We start from the raw sequence: 17,138 nt of genomic DNA, 5'->3' as shown, positions 1-17,138 counted from the left end.
TGAACTATGATCGCGTGGTCCGAATTCCAGTATTCTACCGAGCTAAATGGCGATTTTCGCTTCTCAAGGCTATATGTACTGAAGCACTGAAAAGCTGGTCACGTGATATATCCTTGAATGGAAATAGGGTACATCAAGGATCATCCGCGCCCCAAGGACAATGTGTTTTTCTCTTAATTGGAACAAGCTTTTCTGATATAACAAAAAAAATTTGTCTTTACTGACCATTAACAAATACAACCAAAACATAATTTGTTATTAGTCAAGATCACGGAGTTTAGCGCACCATTTGTTAAATGCGTAGTAAAAGCCAAAACACAAACATAACATCAATCATCTGATATTTTAAGTGGACGACATTTTAATGAGGATCACCGTATGTCTTATGTGATGAACTATAATCCGGATGCTCCAACCTTCTGCTGAGCCATGACAAAACATTTAAATCGGTCTATTTGGTGCTATTTGCGTTTGTAAGTACATGTAGCTCGTATTTTAGTGAAACGTAGCTCTGTAAATAACGCTATCTGAAAATCTGTGTTAATGCCAAATAATGTGTAACACGGCAAATAAATGTTTGTGGCTATGGCGCAATATGTCAAAATTTCCCAACTTCTTTTTTTAATGGGTTTAATTGCTCATTATTCTTTATATTCCATTCTACCATACACATTCCTCCCACCAAAACACTGGCCGCCGAGGTATAACAGAAATATTCTTGAGTAAGGTGATACACTAGTCAGATAAATAAATTAATACCATATAGAGTATTCACTACACAAACTACGGGTCATGGGGGCTCGGGAACGGAATAAAGTAACATACGATCTCAAGACAACAATATTTTCTCCACTTTTCAAGCAAAATTAGAGTTATCTCGTCACACTTGATCTCCATGGATCCATGCTTCCCTCTTTATGTTCATATATGTGTCTTTTATGTGTAATTATGCTCTTTGTTATGTTATATTAAATTTATTTGTCCTTATACATTTATCACCTTATACATATGATCCACAACACAAGTCTCTAACTGGATTTTACTCTCGCCATACGACATGGTGGATAAATAATCAATCATTCAAGCAATCAACCAATCAACATTTGCAGCCCACACTTGCCAGTTTGAGAGGTGTGTAAAACATATGATTCTATGCTGGTACCCTGCTGCAGTGCATACTTCTGCGGCTCAACTATACACAAACAACCCGAATTCAAGGGAAGGCATATTAGTCTTGTGTTGGTAGTGTATATCAGTTTTAAAAAGCGTAATGACGAAGTCTAATGTACTCTGTCAGTGACAGCTGATCATATCGTTAGTTCTTATGGTGAACTACTGTTTTCATGTAGTGAGGAATCAGAGAAGAGAGGCAACGGGAAAGGTTAAACCGCTTTGGCTGACTTGTATTAGGCAGCTAATTATCTGGAATACACACGTGTTTCTACTTTCTTTATATAACTTGTTAGTTTTATCGTAAATCACTCCCCACAGGTAGTGGTGGACCACTTCTCTGACGGTAGATCTGAAGACGTGAAAAAAACAGTCCACAGCTTACTGATCATGTTTCTCCAACCATCAAGCATGTCGGTACCAGTTATTCACCCATTAAGTAAAGGTGTCAAAGGAGTGTTTTTTGGGGGTATTCTCATTTTATCCAGGTAACCTTAAAATATTGGTCACTTGGAAGCTTGATGTATACACTTAATGAGGGTTTGTTTATTGTTCTTCTTTGAGTTTAACGGTATCAGGAATGAGTTGATCGTACCACGATGGAATCTTTTAGTAACAGAGCCATCCATCAATCACACCAGGCATGAAATGCAGCGCGGATCTGCCAAGACATTGCCATCATGTGTCAAACAGTCTTTGGTATTTGTTGACCTAGTCGTAAGTAAACAAATGGATCACTGAAACAGTCTCTAGAGCCCAGAATGTAGCAAAAGCATAAAACGTGGACATACATGTAATATCCATGGTAAAATTGAACATTGGACATAAGATTGACCACAAGCACATGGCAACAATGCACACAAGAAAGCCATTGACACGCTACACACAGGAGCTCTGCTAAAGAATGGTTCTTCTTTAGCTCAGGACACAAAACACATAAGCAGGGTAAACACACTGGACGGTCAGCGGATGCTCTAGACTTTTGTAAGCAAGATTTCGTGTTGTTCATTCAACACAATATCGGGCAAGCCCCGCATTTATGCAAAAAACTGTATGTCACGCAATTGACAATTGGCAGTTTGTCCAGGTGTGTTCCATTCGATCGATTCCACAGTCATTATGTACGATGCTTTTACATTTGTGAGTCTTTTGTTCAACACAAGTTTCAGTACGTACGCAATCCTGACGTTGATGCAATCAAGCGATCTCAATCTGGCAGGCCAATTTGGTCGTAAGCCGTCACATAAAGTTAAATCTACGATCCATTTCTGACTTTTTTACTCGTTCTGGCGGAATTGAACTGTGTGTCCATGGGAGAGGCATAATGGCAAGTGAACAAAATAACCTTTGTCAACACGCAAATGAATGCGTTTTCGACAAGGTTTTTGTATTTGACTTCACAAAGTGTTACAAGGCCGCATGCCAAACACGCATCGACTGGCATTTCCCACGAGAAATAAGGAGAAAGCCGATGTCAAAACCAAAAGGTCCGGTTAGATATTTGTCAGGAGCTGAATTCTCCCCGCCTTCCGTACATATCCCGCAAGTGGAGGTGTGTCGATCCTATTTCCTGTAAGTAGCACACACACACGCACGCATGTGACGAGAACAGCTTAGTGCTTTGCACTGATTGTTTTAGTTTGTTGAAGGCCAAATAAAGTAGCATACCAGAGTTCTGAATAATGTAATTAACCGTATAGCATAGTTACATGTTGTTACTCCAGTTAGTCATAATCGGCCTCATATAACTGGAAATGTGTCCAGTGTTTAAACATGAAGTGTGTATTTGATGCGCTAAGTGATGTGACGTCATTGGTTAGAAAAGTCCAACGCAGAATGCACAGTTTCAAATACATAAATGCAATTATTTTATGGTGTTTCAGTGTTTAATGGTGTTTCATCTAACATACATTTCGCGTTAGTGTATTAGTTGTTTTAATCTTTGGAAATTTTACTTTGGGCATTGTTTAACCGCGTGGCGACCCTATCTGCTATTTGGACAATCTTACTATTGTCTATTTCATTACCATTTCAGAGTCTTTCTTACCACATTTAATGCGAGACTGTAAAACATCTAGCTCTAATCATATAAGTTCAATAATGCTGAAAACTGTTTCATTTCATCTTCAAACGTTAATGATTAAACGGTTATATGTAAAATACATTGAAAATACGCCACCCGGTTTAAACGTGTGTAGGTAACATTGCCCTCGTTGGTCCTCGAACATTGTGTTAATGGATTACCGTTGGCCAATGTCATATACCAATTACATTCCCGGTGGCTTGTTAGACGGGGCGATATTGCCTCTGAAGTGAGAATGGCGTTGGCTAGTTAACAGGTCTGTTTTAGTAGAATGGGTACAAACCCAACGCGACAATTATCCCTCCAAACCTCCAGGAGACAATTATGTGAGTCCAAGTGCGAGCCAAGTTTTCTATCATTCATCAGGAAAACTAATAATGCCGGATATTTTTCTCGGGGGATTTGATAAATCCTCGGTGTCAATGTGCTTCTTTGCGCCTAATTCGAATGGGCACTGACCTGTTTGACAAATCATTGGAGTGTTAGGGTAGGAAGATCAATCTATGACGTGGGAGAATTGGGAGACAATATCATGCTCGCCTTGTTTTGCCACCAGCCAACCGTTTCGTGACGTCGAATGAGAATGATGCTGAGCAGCTTTATAGGCCTGTAAACGGTCTCGATCGCTAAGTGGAACTTTGGGCACTAAGAGCTGACGCAGGCAGCCGGATTAACACATATGGCAGTGAAGGATCAGATTCAAAATATATCGCCTAGAAAACTGTGGCAGGTTTTGGAAGTTTCAAACTTTACAAATTCCTCGCTGACACAAACCTAGTAAACGACATATATGTATTATAACGACGTTTTTAGAGCCTGTTTGATGAACTACGTTCAACAATGTTTAATCTAGCTTGTATCTTGTCTCTATAATAATATAATTAAAGATGTACAACATGGATAGTATACAAGAGCCAACTTCAGGCCCCCAATACTGGCCGAAGTTTAAGGCTCTTTGACTTTGTATAAATGATCTAATTTCATGTATAATACAATCACGACCATAGTCAAAGGTACCTATGCCAACAAACTGGTTATGAACCCATGCGTCGAAACAGATATGCGTATGCAAGAATTTTCCAAATCAATAATCGCAAGGCCAATTCCCAAAAACGACGTATAATACAAACCACCAAAGAACTAAGAAAGTATATAAAGTACGAAGATAGGACGGAGTCGTGCAAAGAGAAGCAGTCAATAGTTCTCAATGATGTTGGGAAGATGTTTGATATAGGAGACTGAGTGAAAACAGTATATAAATCGTGTACCATGCCAGAATATTAGTTGTCGACAACAAAATATGAATCTCAGTTGCGCTTTGATAGCTGCTCTTCATATATCCAACGTGGCGATCTAATTCAACACGGTGGATATCCTATCTCTCGCCTCGGGTTAAGCGGAATAAGACACAATCATGAAGCAGAGCGCCAGAGATTCCGCACGCTCCGTTTATATTTACTTACAAGAGAATTATACTCATAGTAAAACTAGAAAAACTTGGTGTACAGGCGTTTGATGGAATAAACTTGACACACTAATCTTTGCAGTAATAACCTGCGACGTTGATTGGCATCCTGACGCAGGATCTAACAAATGCTACAAGGCGAGATATATACACACCATATGCAGAACCCTTCGATATAATGCTGTCCAAATAAGGATAATTTACAGTGTCAAAATTTAAGTTTGCACAAATATAGGTCCAAACCCATGTAAAACATACACATATTGCCCATTTGTAAATGAGATTTGTTGTTATAGTCGCGCTCTGTGTTAAGCGCACTGACATATGTGAATGTTGAGGGGACAACACGGTTCGTAACGTCGAACATTTCCCGAGAAATGGGCACTGTTTATATACCACAACAAACGAATACACGCATCAATACAGACCTGATCCGCTTTGCCGCGATGTCATTCTGGACAGCAGCTATGCTACAATCACCGCCCACCATGTACACTGGGAAATTACATCAACTCTGCAATGCACACGGATGCACGCTCTAAATGTAAAGGTTTGACCCTGGGTCCTTTAAGGCATGTGTGGATTCGGTTTACCAATCCAGCCAAATAGATGCGATGTGTCAAAGCGGCCATTCAACCTGTTCTGTCTACGACCAGGGTGCAAATCCCAAACGTAAAAATCCAATACATTCATGGTAGCATCATAATTCTTTCATGGTTGTCAATTGCAATGTGATTGATGTCTAACTGTGATGAATTTAAGTTTGACCTTGAAAAAATCTAATCATGTTTTTCTGTGAACAAAAATAGAAAACAAAGTTTAGTGAGTTTCCTTATCTTTGAATAATTATTAACATTCGTTTATAGAAATTCCAAGGTGTAAAACGATGTCTGTATAGGAAAACATCACTTGTAAGAAGGCCCTCCTCTCCGCTATCTACCGTTCAGTGTGCAAAGATTCGTGTAATGGTATCCGTACCACGCACCACATTATGTAATATGCTTTCTATGATAAAAACTAGGGTTTTCCCTCTCTCCTCGCTCACACAGTCCCTCATTTTCACACGTCGCCACACGGGCAATAGGCCCACTGTTGGTGAACTTCAGCGGCTTTGTTATCCGGTGTGTCATGTTAGGGCTTTGTACATGTCAGCCGGATAACAGAATACTTTCAATCCGCCACCAGCTTATCAATTTTAATATTGGAGTTCAGCGATATTGTTCCGATCCAAGCTATCATGGCTCCTGTGCCATCTCCGGCACGCTGCTAGCCCTGTCAGAACAGGCCATCTAATTAACCTGAATATACTCCAGTAACTACAGTGAAGTCTTCTCTGCATTGTCATAACTAAAGGCGTTGCCAAAAAGCTTTCAAAACTAGCATGTACTAAAGCTACATGTCAAATTTCCACTCCACTCATTATTTGCAAGACATTCTTTTCTTATTTAGTTGCTGTAAGCGCTAGACAGCAGCCCAACAGAGGTCCCGTCACTCACACTCACAGATGTAGATATTTGACTCCGCAAAACAAAACATGGTATCCAATTACACAACAGGAACCTCACCATCGACACTAGGATTGGCTTTATATCTAACAAGCAAGACTGCTGACAAACCTTCAGTTAACTGCATCGTCCAAGTATCCTCTTATAAGAGCCCTACAAACGTGAAGATCAAGGGAGTAAACTGTCATCTGCCAGTCAAAAAGTACACAATGGCAGCAGTGTTAGAAAAACTTCATGTTAGGTTTGATTTCTCTTGAATAATCATTTTACACATCAATGGCGAGTAGAACCTTTGAAGTATCGGATTAAAATGTAGAATTCCATACCTTTGGACCATTCATCTCATGAGATCCGCACTCCATTGCTTAACAAATGCACAAATGAACTGCTTCTGTATACTTATATTTCTCTGTGGTTGCATGTATGGTTATAAACGCCGCTACTCATGTGGCTGCATGTATGATTATAAGCACGTCTACTCAAATGGCTGCATGTATGGTTATAAACACGTCTACTCAAGTGGCTGCATGTATTGTTGTAAACACGTGTACTCAAGTGGCTGCATGTATTGTTGTAAACACGTGTACTCAAGTGGCTGCATGTATGGTTATAAGCACGTCTACTCAAGTGGCTGCATGTATTGTTGTAAACACGTCTACTCAAATGGCTGCATGTATGGTTATAAACACGTCTACTCAAATGGCTGCATGTATGATTATAAACACGTCTACTCAAATGGCTGCATGTATGGTTATAAACACGTCTACTCAAATGGCTGCATGTATGATTATAAACACGTCTACTCAAATGGCTGCATGTATTGTTGTAAACACGTCTACTCAAATGGCTACATGTATGGTTATAAACACGTCTACTCAAATGGCTGCATGTATGGTTATAAACACGTCTACTCAAATGGCTGCATGTATGGTTATAAACACGTCTACTCAAGTGGCTGCATGTATGGTTATAAACACGTCTACTCAAATGGCTGCATGTATGGTTATAAACACGTCTACTCAAATGGCTGCATGTATGGTTATAAAACACGTCTACTCAAATGGCTGCATGTATGGTTATAAACACGTCTACTCAAGTGGCTGCATGTATGGTTACAAACACGTCTACTCAAATGGCTGCATGTATGATTATAAACAAGTCTACTCAAATGGCTGCATGTATGGTTATAAACACGTCTACTCAAATGGCTGCATGTATGGTTATAAACACGTCTACTCAAGTGGCTGCATGTAGGGTTATAAACACGTCTACTCAAGAGGAATTAATCAATCAGTGACAGTAGTTATCGATTTTACGGCTGTGTGGATTAACCTGTTTATGTGACACCAAAATGATCTTGCCTAATCACATAGCCGTGTACCAGATGTGTAGAAAACCCACATCCAATTTCAGTAAACGAGACATTCCAAGACAAGTTATGTATTGCAATGACCCTTAAGTTTTTCATCACATATCCCCTAGACATCGAGGCGTATGTAGATAACAGTATCATTTTGAACGTTTTGAGTAACTTTGAACTGATGTTCGAATACATCGACCATATACATTAGAGTATAGCCGTGCAGATGCAGTATACTTATTGTTCCTAATGCGTGAACCTTGTTTGGGTCTTTTTATAACTAAGTGCACCAAATGTACATTTTTTAATGGTTGCAAATGTCAGCACTAAGTGGCATAATTGGTTAAGTTGGTTCATTTAATTATTGTATTTATGATTTTACGTCTCAACGTGCGGTTGCCTACATGACGACGGACAAGTTTATGTCTTAAAGGGCAACCTGGAAGAGGCAAGAGTACCTCGCCAGCTACCCGACAATCCTCCTTACCGGATAAGCCATAGCTGAGCCTTCGAGATTTGATCTCTCAACTTCGTTACAGATCATGTCAACGCGCGCTACATCCATAATCCACATTGGGACAGTCAAGACTTGTTGTTTATTATGAAAATAGCTGTACAGAAACTATGCTTTGACATCACTTCGACTGTGGTTCAATAAATCATAATAATATTCAATATAATAATAATATTTAGTGACTGATTCATAAGTTAAGAAAGTGTCACCTGATGTATTGGAGTAACAGATATATGAAAGCTTTATATCGGATGCCGTAATGTGGTGAGAGGACGTGTGCGTGTCTCCTGCCTGGTCTAATTACAGCATTTGAGGTGCTTAGGAAGCAAAGTAGTTCATATCTGTATCAGGTTGTAGAACGCTGCAAACCGCTATTCTAAGGAGACCAAAACATGGCCGATGGCAACAGCGTAATACCTTAGCACTATGACATAGGGGAGCCTTCCGTGTTCGTGCCTAGGCATTTTCTCTTTATGGAAATTTTCAATTTGCTTCTCGGCGGATGGTTTGAGAACAACAACGGTCTTCTACTTTTGAGAGAAATTTCAGCTTTGGGGTAATACACGCACAGGTCGAAGTATCACGAGCAAAGAAATAGATACCTTGGCTAAACTCGCTCAACCAGCCGCCATGGGCATATGTAATGGGTTGTGGAAAATGGAAAAATGAACAAAGGATCATGGTAAAGACATTTCTATTGAACTAAAGAGGAGACCTCGGGCGAAGTAGGTCATAATCTGCCTATTTCTTCGATATGACCACGGAAACTGATGACAAAGAATCAAAAAGACACTTCACAATGCAAGTTAACTGAAAACGACGCATAGCTTGGCCGATGAATAGTTCTATTTTCCATGTGCATAAGTGATCCCTTATCAGTGCGAATCGATAGGTAATAATACAGTTTATGAATACCCACTGGCCTTCTATTATAGAGAAAGGTGATACTTTTATAAAACCTCGTTGATATCTATGAAGACTCCCATACCAGAGACGGCAGTACAGATCAACAGAACTGACAATCAATTTAATTGATTTAGGTGTTGGTGTCAGAGGACACTGGGCACAAAGATAGTTTTTCTCGGAATTATGACGTCACTTTTGTCTCATTCTGTTTTCCAGTCACGTATCTTTAACAGCTTTATTTAATAAATTAGCTGATAGATCCAATAATTGACAACGCTCTAAGCTTTTCCCTAATTTCAAATATCTTAACCCAAAGGTAGACTGCAACGATGTCAAATTTCGTAGAAACTACAGTCAGCAGGCGTCTAATGTTTATTGTGTATATTTACGGAAGTTTTATTTGTGAACAAAAAATTGATGAAGTGTTTGACTTTAATTGTTTACAAATTGTGCTGTTTAAAGTTGGCCAAGCATCACCTACGAATTGCATACAGGTATCCAAAATGATGGAAATATTTAACGCAGTTATTTCACTCGTTGTAACCCACGGTGACATCAGTGGTGATACATGCAGTAACCATTAAACAGCAAATTGCATGTAAGCATGCAAAAGTGAGTAATCAGTTGATCGTTGAGTTTATGGTTACCGACAAGGCTTTGATATGAAGGAGTTCAGTACCCACGTATAATATCACAATAACGCCATACAGTGCCGCATACAATGTCTTCTCCAAAAGCCCCCTGTTTAGTATTGTTCTCTTTTGTTGTCGTAAGTGCAATGTTGAACTCGCATCCTACAGTGCCAGACACAAAACGATCCATTTTTGCAAAATGAGAGCTTCCAAAAAACGATGCTAACGCTAAATTACACACCTTGTCTTCTTGTTTTACGTACTCCCAAGCAGTAACTGTCATTCCCTACCTGTCCACAGTCATCTAGTTTTCTGGTCAGATCATTTTGAACAATATTTTGACAAACAAAGTCGTCAACAACTCTTCTCCGTTCACGCTTTCACTTGTAGCTACCACTGTGTGCGCACAAACTGCTTAAGTCATGCGCATCATACACACTGAAACGCTTCATGATTTAAAATGGATTGACCTGTGACCAGAACTACTGACTGCCGCTAGGCTTATCACACTATATACTACAAATGCTAGTCAGAAAATTTGGACTATCCGGCAGCCATATTGAAGTGGAAGGGGAAAAATCTTTTGATTTTGAAATTGAAAAAACTTAGCTCTTTTTCTAACAAAATTATAAACAAGATTAAAAGCAGACGGGTTTCATTCCCATGTTACAATGCAATAATTATATAGCATAAAAATTCAGTACACCCTTGAACATCCCAAGGCTTTCCTCAAAGATGCAACAGCGGTAACATTTGACAACTTCGATATAACTCTTGTTAAACCTTAACCTGCATATTTGCAGAGGGGCCCGGCTGTCTTATTTTCATTATTCGGTTAGGTAGTGTTCTTATGGTGCAGTTGTGTCTCGTATATACAAAACAAATAAGCCATATAAAACATCACAAACGATATAGATCAGGCCTGGTTATCGTGAACACCTTTGCGAGTTACCCAACTCACCAAAACAACATTCAACTGAAGCCTTCTTTTATACATCATAAAAGCCCTTGTCGGCAGATGGCGCGGGCCTTTTCTTCAAATCCACAGTCAGATTTCTACTTGGCTTTGTACTTTAAACTCAGTCAAAAGCACTTGCCTCTAGGCGGTGCTATTGCGTGTACAGGAATATTTTTCATCCTGACACATGAAGAAACGTCTCATTTTGGTCGCGAAATTGCCGAGAGATTAGCCTTAGTGTTTTTTCGGAATGCCATTTGGTGTGTTACCGTTACAAACAGATATAAAATCGCTCACCTTCATTCTACTGATCTTATTATCAGCTGTTGCCGGCCCAGATCGAATGAAAGATATTATACAAAATATGAACTTGAGTTATTCATATGGCCCATAAGTCTTCAGGTCATGAACGCAAGCCATCGGAAAGCTCGTTGTAAAATTGTGCAGATCTTGTTCAACTTCATTATTTAATTTGTTTTGCCTCAGGTTGTTTCCTAGCAGCAGAATAAATAAACGGCGAATATTGAATATCACGGAGGATTGGAAACTTAGCAAACCGTAGATGTCCGTAGCCATGAATGCTATTGTTACTTTGTGATTCGTCTGACTTTCTATGGCATGTGACCGTACTACATCTAAATAAGCACACACTATAGCTTCACAGATACAAAGTAAAAACATGTGTAACAAGTTAATCGACTCTTTAGTACAGGTCGTCAATGTTTAACACACCCACATTTAGAAGTCACGACAAAAAGCGAGTTCTTCAAACCTTGAATCTGCAGTATCGGCATGAAGCGACCACATATCACTGATCAAAGAATTTGACTGATTTATAACACGGAGTAAACCACCAGCCTTATGCAAGTAATTGGCCAACTTCCTCACATGAGACACTCAGATTTTCACTCACAGGCTGAGCCCTACATGTATATTGCTGGAAGGCAATCGATCTCCAATGAACTTCGTGCAAAATTTCTCATACAACCATACGAGGGTTGTGGACCGCTAATTGTTGCCAATACCCCAATCGAAAACAATGGAAGCAAGGCATTCTGGAAAATCTTTTCTCCGAGACTGAACGATGCTGATGCCAACGATACCTCCGAGAAACGACATTGTCACGAAGCCAAAGCCAAATAATGAACTCCGAAAAGCGTCAAACATTTCACACTTGTTTTAACATTTCCATTTATTGAACCATTGTGTACTTAATCTATGAACCTTGAAAATATCATAAATTACCCCGCATTTGAAACCAGGGTTAGAAGTCTTTTGTCAGGCTTTTATCTGAAGAAAAAATCGTTTTCTGTCAAGCAATTTTTAAACATACATTTAACATTCTACTTTGCAGAGAGTTGTTCGGGTTGCAAACAGTTGTAAGGTGTAAACAGTTGAGACTTTTGTCACCGTACTGATTCGTACGAGATGTGAACCAAATGGAAATTTTTCTCTCTTATTGAAAAGTGTTCTAACAGGCATTGTTGCTCTCTTAATACTTAAAACTTGTTAAAGATAACTTATTACAAAACAAACTTAATACTTAAAACTTGTTAAAGATAACTTATTACATTACAAATTTACAAACAGACTGTCTTTATTTTGGTAGATTAATATTATATTAATGTAGGCTATCATGCCCTTTAACTAGATAATCGCTTCCATTAAGCATCTTATGTTCTTATTTCAATGAACAACTGATAAATTTGGCTTGAACAAGACATATCTTTCTCAAATAAATGAACATTTGTATACGACAGGCTTGTATAAGAGAGATTTCTGTTACGGCCAATAATATTCTTGACAAATGTGACAAGATTATATCAAGAACAACTAGAAAATCATTGCAACGTTAAGAGGTTTTTCTGGAGAAAAATAAGCTCCAAGTGAAGTATTTCGTGATAGGATCAGTGGATCTTTTTCCAGGTCACTGTGCAATCTTGCAATTCTCTTAGATAAAACAGACAGGCCATAATCCTACCAATAGAGATTTTCACGGGATTTCGAGAACAAGAAGAGCACACAATCGGTTCTAGAGAACTACAGTCTTTACTGTGTGGATACGGGGTTGTATGACGCTTTATTATAAACTGTGATGGCTTAACTGTACAGAATTTAACCGAAATATGGAAACACATTTATGCTGAGCTATGTCCAAAAAACAAAGTAAACAAACATCGGGTCCAATTCTATCGAAAATGATGTCTCTCCTAGTCAATCGATAATATTTGTCACGATGTTCACGTATTTTATTTCAATATGTAGTCGTGACAAACGAAAGGTCGCGTATTCAAATCCACTTCTCGCTGTATGAAAAACAAGCGTGGCTGACGCAGCGCGCTTGTGTAAACAGCGCCCTTGCCATGAACGGTTACTCGTGCTACTATCTAATGCTATGGGTGTAGATCTACTCTGTATTTTTTCTAAAAGACACTCATTACTTGATCTGGTATGTCAGACATACTGAATATGACCTTCATAAATCGCAATGAAGCTGCGATATAACACAAACGCAACGAAGCAAAATACGACTTAATTGATTTTCAGGATTCGTTACAAAGATATATATGAACTGATTAAAATATTGTTAAAAGGTTTGGTCTCTGATTTACATCGGGATTTTATCTTAGCAGGGCTTCCACTGAGGTCAACGGAAACGCCGGTTAGCTATTGCTAATATAAGAACTTAAAACTGCTTACGTCGTGTATGATCATTAAATATGGATATGATGCAGAGAAAACATCATCACTCTTTTGTTCATCACACAATGAATACAGAAAAACATGTCAACATTTTCTGTAATTGAGAATTTTGGGGATCAGAATGTGTTTTTCTTACAATACAGTCGAAAAATCCGTACACCGCTCACACTAAATGAGGCCCGTTCACCAATTAGTAGCTGCTTGGTGTGTCTTTTCACTAGAAGAATTGTAGATCACAACATGGAAACCATGCTTAGACAACTATGATCGCGCAATAAGTTTCTGCGGCAGATACGGCAACTCCAGTTTCAGGCGACAATAAAATAGGTCAATACACCTGGCGACACCTGGTGTCACAAGAGATCCTGAACATAAGCGCATATACAGGTGGTGCCTGTAAGGGAACTCGCTCCGGAACTGCCTATACACAGGTCTTACATTCAGTGGGAACCACATAAATACATACACTACGTAAAAGAGTTTCCCAAGTGTAAGTTCTCGTATCGTGACATGACTGAGTGTTTTTCACAGACGATAAACAGCTTCAAGAAATAGTAAAGGCCTTTATGAGATCATTCGTGCATACACTAGAAAGACACCATCAATATATCAGAGGAGGCGTGAATGAGGAATGACCCCCACACAGGCGTCAATTTGTCTTATCTTCCTTGACCAGCTGCCAGGACTATCGCTGTTTTCACCGGAGAGTAGCAAGTACAAGAGAGACACAGCTGTCTGCGACCCTGCCCAATCCAGGCAACGCAGAGGCTAATTCTTTAATAAATGATATACTTGTACTTAAGTTTTCTCCATTTCTCAGGCTAAGCTTCACAGCTGTAATGAATTATAAATGCCGCCGGATACTTTTAAGGTTAAAGTTGTGTTTTTTGCAGTAGTGACGTTACTGTATCCTGAGAGATGCAAACATTGTCAGAGCAGGTCAAATGTCTGACATTTTATATCATCGTGAGTGTGATATGACATAGAACACTTTAAAGTAAATAACATAAAAAATATTACCTAAAGTGAATAAAAATAACGACAGACTTTCCTGTAATTACGATTTGTATAAACTTTTTTTACCACAGAAACAGGAGAATGGGAGAAGAAACCAAAGAACGAAAAGTGTCAAAATACATTAAGTTTTTGCACGTGTTTAATCAGCGAATGAATACGAACGCTTTACAGAATACAGCCTTGCTGTTTTGTTTTTGATGAAGTTTTATTCTTGTGGTACCCAATCTATAGACTGGACCCATAAAGCTGGGTTTGATGATGTTTTACTCTGCCTGTTCCCACCCTATAGTCCGCATTGTAGCTTTGTTTTTGATTGTAATTGTACCTAATCTACACACTAGCATCACTCTGTAGACCGTCCTACAGTTTTGTTTTTGATGATGTTTTACTCTTGTTGTTTCTTGTTTTGCGTTTGATGACGTTTTACTCTGGTTGTGCCTGCCCTTTAGACCGCTTTACTTATTTGTTTTCGATGACATTGTACTCTTATTGTACCCGCCATATATAAAGCCTTACCCATTCGTTTTCAATGACATTTTACTCTAGCTGTGCTCGCCCTACCGCTTTACAGTTTCGTTTTCGATGATGTTTTACCCCGCTCGTGTTTGCTCAGTTGACTGCCGTACAGTTTTGTTTTCGATGATGTTTAACTCTGGTTGTGTCCGCTCTATAGACCGCCTTACGGTTTTGTTTTCCATGATGCTTACTGTGGATGTGCCCGCCCTATAGACCGCCTCACGATTTTGTTTTTGATGATGCTTTCTCTGGTTGTGCCCGCCTTGTAGACTGCCGTTCAGTTTTTTTTCCGATGATGCTTACTGTGGTTGTGCCCGACGTATAGACTGACTGTCCATTTTAAGTTTGAAATTCACGCTATGTACTCTTCGTTCATATACCATATCACACAATGTAGACAGTAATCACCGCCAGCCAGATGGAGTAAAAGCCCTTGACACAGCCCTGCGGCTGCCGTGTAAAGAGGGCCCCTGGTGTGCAGAGTCTTTCATTCGGAAAAGCCAGCTATGATTAATAGCGTTGCAAAATAGTCCTACCTGTACTGTTGGGTAATATAATACGACCTCACATGTCTACGGAGCTTTGAAGTGTCGTGCTCCATAACGAGCTTTATCAAGACAAATCAAACAAATCATCTATGGACTGTGGGGACCTAGACAGGAATGCTGTATCAAGTAAACCGCAGATCACGTAAGGCTGTAGAGCTAAGCATTCAATGCAATTTTGTCAATTGTTAATGTGTAAATGCCATTGAATTTCCTGAAGGTTGTTTACTTAATACATGGAAAGAAGAGGATTCTGGCCTTGTCGTTTGCGAAACACAGATAAACAAAAACATCTCGTGAAAAGCTACGTGCACTTTAATCTTACAAGACATCTCATTATGTGTTCTTTAAATCAACGTGGTTTATACATGTATTGACGTGATAACACAAAAGGTGTTCCCTGAATGATTTTCCTATTTGAGATTCAACAGTATTTGCCTTGTACATGCATATAGGTTAATTTAAGACCAAGACACATGTGGTTGTACGTGTCAGCGCGGGGCAATGATAATGGAGCCTCTCACTAATGCGGCCGCTTATGAGTTCAGGTGTGGCAACCAGCGGATGGTCGTGGTTTTCCCCCAGGCTCTGCCCGGTTTCCTCCCATCACATTGCTACCCGTGGTGTATGTAAGTGAAAAATTCTTGAGTGCGACGTAAAACACCAATGAAATGAATAAATTAATATACAGTTTTCAGAGTTTCTAGATTAAGGTTTTCAATTTAGTTCAGACTTGACAAAACAGTTTGCCATTGTTGATATTGCATTTTGCAAAACCGTTACGGCAATTATGAATTATGGCTGTTGTCATGTTGTTGAAGAGGTCACTAAGTATACACTGTTGTACATGTGTGCACAGTTAACATAACTTTCATGTAAGGTACAGGGAAACCATATTTGTAAGTATGTGAAACTTCGACAATCTATTTATAACCGTGTCTTATACTGTGATCATGTGTATTTAACTCACACCGTATTCTGTGTCCTCAACTCATACTGTATTCTGTGTTCCCAACTCCTACTGTATTCCGTGTCCCCAACTCATACTGTATTCCGTGCTCTCAAGTCATACTGTATTCTGTGTTCTTATTAAAGTCGTACTGTGTTCTGTGTACGCAATTAATACTGTATTCTGCCTAACTTATAATGTAACGACCTTAAGTGCTGGAACAACCAATACTAATACTGTATTCTGTGTCTCTAACTCATACTGTTTTCTGTTTCACTAACATTTACTGTAACAGCCTTATGCACTGTAACAGCCAATACTGATACAGTATTCTCTGTCCCTAACTCATATTGTATTCTGTGAATAGCAATAGCAGTCTGGCACAAGAGGAGACACAAATACTCACCTCGTATGAAGTCCACGGATTGTTCCAAGCCATAGATGTCTCGATCACAATCGTCTTTGGCCAAAACCCCTAGAGTTACGCCTGGGAGAATGTTATTTTGGTTAATGTGATCCAGGGTGTAAAGCATCACCTCAAGAGCTTGTATTCCTCCCTGTGGCATGATGGGGCCACAGATCTTATCCTCGCTCCTCTCGTGTATCATGTGCAGGGCTCCAATCATGATGTCTCCGTCAATTCGTGCCGACAGTTCTCTTTCGGGCCACGTATAGTTTCCGTATCGGCCCCTCATTACGAATGGCTTTTCCTTTGATAAGCCACGGTATTTGGCGTTCTTTTTACCAGAGCACAACTCGAAACATAACAAGCCAAAAAGCAAAAGCACCAGTACCGGGGAGGCAGGGCAAACCAT

General features: G+C 39.4%; 1 protein-coding gene across 1 annotated transcript in view; it reads right to left on the bottom strand.

Annotated features, from left to right (window-relative positions):
- Positions 1–17,138, bottom strand: part of LOC135475575 (metabotropic glutamate receptor 3-like) — a 79,067-nt gene extending 61,929 nt beyond the window's left edge. The window contains exon 1 of the mRNA XM_064755500.1: positions 16,730–17,138. Within this exon, the coding sequence (XP_064611570.1) occupies positions 16,730–17,138 (409 nt within the window). The remainder of the gene's footprint in view (positions 1–16,729) is intronic.

The sequence above is a fragment of the Liolophura sinensis genome, chromosome 9 (genome assembly GCF_032854445.1).
Source record: "Liolophura sinensis isolate JHLJ2023 chromosome 9, CUHK_Ljap_v2, whole genome shotgun sequence".
Classification (NCBI taxonomy): domain Eukaryota; kingdom Metazoa; phylum Mollusca; class Polyplacophora; order Chitonida; family Chitonidae; genus Liolophura; species Liolophura sinensis.
Note: the sequence above shows the minus strand (reverse complement) of the source record. Positions and strands in the feature narration are given on the sequence as shown.